The sequence below is a fragment of the Sapajus apella genome, unplaced genomic scaffold (assembly GCF_009761245.1).
Source record: "Sapajus apella isolate SASKATOON/1434 unplaced genomic scaffold, GSC_monkey_1.0 scaffold151, whole genome shotgun sequence".
In the NCBI taxonomy this organism is placed as follows: domain Eukaryota; kingdom Metazoa; phylum Chordata; class Mammalia; order Primates; family Cebidae; genus Sapajus; species Sapajus apella.
In genome coordinates this window covers 53,966-60,654 of record NW_022437091.1, presented here as the reverse complement: position 1 = coordinate 60,654, position 6,689 = coordinate 53,966, and the positions used below count along the sequence as shown (strand labels likewise).

The 6,689-nt window shown below is 45.3% G+C and overlaps 1 protein-coding gene across 2 annotated transcripts in view; it reads left to right on the top strand.

The window, feature by feature from the left end:
• Window positions 1–785: 785 nt before the first annotated feature.
• The window catches only part of SALL2 (spalt like transcription factor 2), an 18,380-nt gene continuing 12,476 nt past the window's right edge, over window positions 786–6,689 (top strand). For both annotated transcript variants that reach the window (XM_032265597.1, XM_032265595.1), the window contains exon 1: window positions 786–1,156. In XM_032265597.1, the coding sequence (XP_032121488.1) occupies window positions 1,084–1,156 (73 nt within the window). In that variant the 5' untranslated portion in view covers window positions 786–1,083. The remainder of the gene's footprint in view (window positions 1,157–6,689) is intronic.

Genomic DNA, 6,689 nt, shown 5'->3' with positions numbered 1-6,689 from the left:
ACTCCTGACCTCAGGTGATCCACCTACCTCGGCCTCCCAAAATCCTGGGATTACGGGCGGGAGCCACCATGCCCGGCCTAATTTTTCTATTTTTAGCAAAGACAGATTTTGACCATGTTGTCCAGAATGGTCTCCATCTCTTGACCTCATGATTTGCCTGCCTTGGCCTCCCAAAGTGCTGGGATTGCATGCATGAGCCACTGAGCCTGGTCCTGGCTATTTTAAATGAGATTCCTTGAGATCAATCACTTTTTTTCATGGTAGCAGTTTGGGGGCATATTGTGTCTTTTCTGATATAGAGGAAACAATGTTAGACTACTGTCAGATGCACCTGGATTCCAGGCCTGTGTGTGATACATCATAGCTGTGCACCTTTGGAGAGGTTACTTAACTTCACTGGGCTTTTTGATTCATCTTAAAGGGGATCAGCTATAAATAGTAGTAAAGCCTACTGTGCTTATCTGAGTTGTAATATTCAAAACGCATCACAAGTGAAAATATTCTATAAATTATAAAGACCTATACATATATTACTCATAATCAGGATACATCAGAAGGTTATTTCAGTTTATACCCCAGAAGCAGCCACATTATCAAACAGAAGGACATAGAAATATGACAGAATCAAAAAGCACAGTGCAGATCTTGGAGAAGAGTTAGAAAAACAAGCCAGGGACAGTCTCTGAACAGACAGCATAGGGAGAGGCCCAGGGCCCTTGCAGGGAGGAGAGGGTTAAATCCTTTCCTCTGCAGTACAAAAGAAAAGAGTGTGCGGAAAGATTAGGATTTTTGCTTTTACAATGGGAGCTGCAGAAGCGTAGGGAAGAAGCTGAAGAAAAAAAGGGGGCGTCTCCCCTTTAAAGACTTGCAAAGATTGAGAGAAAGAGAGAGAGAGTCAAGAACAGAGAATCAGAGAGAGAGAGAGTCTGTCTCTGGGAAAGGAGAACATCTCTGCTTCACAGTGATTTGCACTGGGGGAGAGGCATCAATTGGCTTCGGACCCAAAGGGGAGACGAGACCAGGTCGCCCCGGTTAAGACTAAGTGAGCGTGCCCCTCCCTCTCCCAACTCTCTCTACCCGGGAATGTCTCGGCGAAAGCAGCGGAAACCCCAACAGTTAATCTCGGACTGCGAAGGTCCCAGCGCGTCTGAGAACGGTGGGTGCCTGGGGAGGGGTGGGGGGCCCCTGAGTCCAAGCCTGTGTGGGTCAGGCCAGGGCAAGGGGAGGGCACTCGGGCCATGGGCGAAACTAGGCGGGGGCGGACTTGGTCACTGGGGGTTTGAAGGAGTTGAGATGCAGGGAGTAAAAAGATGACCTGCGCTGGGGAGAAGCCCCGCTTGTTACTCGGGATTGATTCTGTTTGTGTTTTCCTTGTTTTTCTCTGGATGAAATGGAGTTTTCAAACTGGCTCTGTCTCCCCACCCAAGAGTTTTCTTCTCAGGTCTCCCTTTGCTCACTGGTCTTTGTGCCGTTGCTAAGTAACGTCCTCAGACCTGAAGACCGTCTCTTAGGGGTGGGATTTTCCCCCCTTTTCTTTCTGGAGAGTTGGGTTGCAAGAGAATGAATTGGACAAACGTGAAGGCTCCCCTGAGGGAGACGAGAGAAAAGTTTCTCATTGTTGGGCTGAACTGAGAGCCGATCAGAGCTCCCAGAGGGAGAAAGCTAATGTCGGTCAGAATGCAGCCTGGTTTGGGGTGTGTATGCGTGTCACCTGGAGGAGAGCTGAAGGACGGATCTGGATGAGGGGCTTAGGTTTGTGCCTAAAGGAAGGCAAAGGAAAAAAAAAAAAGTGCAAGGAAACACACCTGTTACTACATGCATATCGTTTTACGAGAATATCGTGTTTTTGAAGCAACAGGTGTCCCTTATGAGGGGAAAAAAATTGCATGGCTGATTTTTTTTTTTTTTTTTTTTTAAGACAGAGTTTTGCTCTTGTTTCCCAGGCTGGAGTGCAATGGCATGATCTCGGCTCACTGCAACCTCCACCACCCAGGCTCAAGCAATTCTCCTCCTGAGTAGTTGGGATTACAGGCACCCACCACCATTCCCGGCTAATTTTTGTATTTTTAGTAGATGTGGGGTTTCACCATGTTGGCCAGACTGGTCTCCAACTCCTGACCTCAGGTGATCTGCCCGCTTCAGCCTCCGAAAGTGCTGAGATTACAGGCGTGAGCCACCGCGCCTGGCCCCTGAACGTATTTCTTATAACATTCTATTAAGTGACAGGCAGACAGTAGAGCAGGCAGGGAATTGAAGAGTGAAATTGTCCAGAGTGTGAGACACAGAGGCAAAATCAGGGCAAAAACTTAAATTTCGTAATGCTCAGCGCTGGTGGTGCTCACTCCACTAAACCGGGGTTTGAAAAACTTGCTTGATTGTGAGTATATCTGAGCTACGGTGTGGGAATCTATATATTTTGCAAGTGTCCAAGTAATTTTTAGGATCAAAGAAGTTTTGGACATACTTGTCAGTCATATGGCTCCATATGTGCACACTGAAAGTCCTGGCTCCAGAGAGGCAATTCTTTTTTTTTTTTTTTGTTTTGTTTTGTTTGTTTTTGAGACGGAGTTTCGCTCTTGTTACCCAGGCTGGAGTGCAATGGCGCGATCTCGGCTCACCGCAACCTCCGCCTCCTGGGTTCAGGCAATTCTCCTGCCTCAGCCTCCTGAGTAGATGGGATTACAGGCAAGCGCCACCATGCCCAGCTGATTTTTTGTATTTTTTAGTAGAGACGGGGTTTCACCATGTTGACCAGGATGGTCTCGATCTCTTGACCTCGTGATCCACCCGCCTCGGCCTCCCAAAGTGCTGGGATTACAGGCTTGAGCCACCGTGCCCGGCCTCAGAGAGGCAATTCTTTAGCAAACAGTTGATACACCCAACAATATAGTATAGAATTAAGCACATGCATTCTGAAACCAGACTTTCAGACAAATCCCAGCTCCACCACTCAGTTAGCTGTGTGACCATGGCTAGCTTATTTTGCCTCTCTATGCTTCAGTTTCCTCATCTGAAGTAAAGCAGAGATATGTATACTAGCTACCTCATTAGGTTGTTGTGAAAATCTAAATGAGTTAATGTGTGTAAAACTCTTGGAAAAATACCTAGCATAAATAAGTGCTTAATATGTGTAGTAAAGTACCTAGCATAAATAAGGGTTTAATATGTGTAAATATTGTTATTATCATTTGTGAATGCAGTGGCACTTCCTGCAAGTGCTGTAATATGACCAAAACTCAGGAACCTCTTGGCAAATGTCAGCATTTCTTTATGAGACATGTGCCATGAAAAGCTCTGAGGTAGTGTATTGGTGGTAATTAAAATTAATTATAGATTAAACTTGGCTTTCCACCTGTTAGCAAACAAAAACAAAAGCCTGAGGTCAAATCAGTACTCCATGTGCTGTGAAATAACCTTAACAGACATATTATGTTTTGGGCAGAACACATCCTCCCCAAATCACTGCTTTTCTGGGATCCTACTGTGCCCATATTTAGAGGTTCTCTGGTGATGGCATCCTTCCCTCCTGAGACACATTAACCCTTCTTAATGCTGCGATAGGCCGGATGTTTCCTACTTGTGCTCTACAGGAGACTTCCCCTAGAGCCTCAACTCTTTTCCAGAGCTGCCTCACAGTTCTGCTCCCCTGCTGGTTTGACTGTGGAAGTTTGCTGAACACCCCTCCAAGCCCCCAAGAAGCACCCTCTCCTCTTCTTCCTACTTCTCCCATCTGCTCACCCATTCCCCATACCACAGCTGAGGAAAAATATTGTTAGGGAGTCAAAAGCTATCTTTAACAGCTGTCCTCAATGGATTTTCAAGCCCTTTAAGATATAGTTCCCACTTGGGGGCATGGTAATGCTGCTACAAAGCCATCACCATAGAAACAGGAAAGGGCATCAACACATTTTTGATGAAAATTTGCCTTTGAGTGATGAAAGGCAGAAACAAACGTAAAGAGCAAGAAAGCGGTAGTACCCTCTGTTAAGATCTACCTTAAGAAAGCCTAAGGGTTCTCTCATCAGAATTCCCCTGGAGTGAAAGATCCAAGGCTACTTACGATTTGGATGTCTTAGATGTCATTAGGCCTCATCTGCAAGATAAGGTGGCTCTATTTGATCATATCTAAAATTCTTTCTTGATCTTACAAGCTTACAATATATAAGTTTCACATTTCCTGCTTTTTTGTTTGTTTTTGTTTGTTTTTTTGAGATGGAGTCTCACTCTATCAGGCTGGAAGGCAGTGGCAGGATCTTGTCTCACTGCAACCTCCACCTCCAAGGTTCAAGAGATTCTCCTGACTCAGCTTCCTGAGTGGGTGGGAATACAGGTGCCTGCCACCATGCCTGTCTGATTTTTTCTATTTTTACTAGAGACGGGGTTTCACCGTGTTAACCAGGATGGTCTCGATCGATCTCCTGACCTCCCGACCTGGCCGGCCTGGCCTCCCGAAGTACTGAGATTACAGGCATGAGCCCCACGCTGGGTCCTTTTTTTCTTTTTCTTTTCTTTTTTTTTTTTTTTTTTTGAGACGGAGTTTCACTCTTGTTACCCAGGCTGGAGTGCAATGGCGCGATCTTGGCTCACCGCAACCTCCGCCTCCTGGGTTCAGGCAATTCTCCTGCCTCAACCTCCTCAGTAGCTGGGATTACAGGCACGCACCACCATGCCCAGCTAATGTTTTGTATTTTTAGTAGAGATGGGGTTTCACCATGTTGACCAGGATGGTCTTGATCTCTTGACCTCATGATCCACCCACCTCGGCCTCCCAAAGTGCTGGGATTACAGGCGTGAGCCACCGCGCCCGGCCTTTTTTTTCTTTTAAACTAATAAAATTTCTTCTTCATGAATGGGGCAGCATCCATTCTGCAAAATACAACGAGAGCTCTCCTTTCCCCTAATCTTTTGTAGACGGGGTTTCTATTCACTGTGATCTTCAGGCATCTGACTTCCTTGTATCCCAGGGCATGCCCCACAGTTAGGTAGGAAGGGCTCTTATTTAGGAGCACACTGTGTCCTTTGGTACACCTGAGAAATTATGGATATGATCATGAGTATCAGCAGACATTTATTTAGCAGTCTAGGGTGCCAGTAATGTTTTCAAGAGTCTTTTGCTTTCTTTTAAGCAGTATGTACCATATACAACAAGCAAATGTTGAGCCTTTGTTACACATTTTAAAAGCCTCAATTCTGCAGTGACCTGAGACATCACCAAGAAACAGTCTGAGAAATCTGTTTTCTAGCCGTTTTTGCTCAGATTCCCTGACCAGAACATCAAAACCTAACAGAATAGTTATTGCATGTAAATGATGGGCAGGAAATACTCTATTTACTTAAAAACTCTGGAGAGGAAAAAATTCTCCCCTACAGAGTCTAGAAATCTGGATTACAGAACATAAGGGATGTGACTGGGGAAAAATGCAAACCAGCACATCTGGGAAATGAAGGAAATGATCAGAAACCCAGATATTTAGTGAGAAGGAGAAACCAGGACAGCAGCCAAACAGATCTAGAGGGAGAGAGGGGAGTACTTTATTTATTTTTATTATTTTTTTTTTTGGGACGGAGTTTTGCTCTTGTTACCCAGGCTGGAGTGCAATGGCGCGATCTCGGCTCACCGCAACCTCCGCCTCCTGGGTTCAGGCAATTCTCCTGCCTCAGCCTCCTGAGTAGCTGGGATTACAGGCATGCGCCACCATGCCCAGCTAATTTTTTGTATTTTTAGTAGAGATGGGGTTTCACCGTGTTGACCAGGATGGTCTCGATCTCTTGACCTCGTGATCCACTCGCCTCGGCCTCCCAAAGTGCTGGGATTACAGGCTTGAGCCACCGCGCCCAGCCTGAGGGGAGTACTTTAGATGGAAGTTGGCAGACAGCAAGAACAGCAAGAGAGGAAAGAAGGCAAAGGTAGAGTTTGGGGAGCTCTGTTTACATTTGGAAGTAGAGAGCCTCATCTCTCAGGTTATTGACCCCTGGGCCACTCAACCCTAGGTATCCCCAGATCAGAAAAACACATTTTGGAAGAGAGAGTTATCTCAGGCCTGGTGTAACAGAGCACTAGATAAGAAAACAGAAAACTTGGTTTTTAATCCAGTGTGGACCTTGAAGCTATGTGACCTTGGGCACATGTGACCTTCCTTTTCCCAGGACTTCATTCAGCTTTTGACATTCCAGTAATAATTAACACTTATCGCCAATATTTTTGGAGTAATCAGGTACTGTGCTAGGCCCTTTTTGCATTTCCTCTTTTTCCTCCCAACTCCCTTATTATCACATTAATTAAAACAAAAATTTTGGGTTGGGTGCAGTGGCTCATGCCTGTAACCCCAGCACTTTGGAAGGCCGAGGTGTGCAGACCACTTGAGGTTAGGAGTTCGAGAACAGCCTGGCCAATATGGTGAAACCCCCGTCTCTACTAAAGATTAAAAAAAAAAAAAAAAAATTAGCCAAGTGTGGTGGCACACCCCTGTAGTCCCAGCTACTTGGGAGGCTGAGGCAGTAGAATCTCTTGAATCTGGAAAGTGGAGGTTGCAGTGAGCTGCGATCACACCATTGCACTCCAGCCTGGGTGACACAGCAAGACTCCATCACAAAGTTTTTTCTTTTTTGTAAATTTTTTTAATTGTAATCAAATATATATAATAAAATTTACCATTTTAACCTTTTTTTTTTTTTTTTTTTTTTTTTTT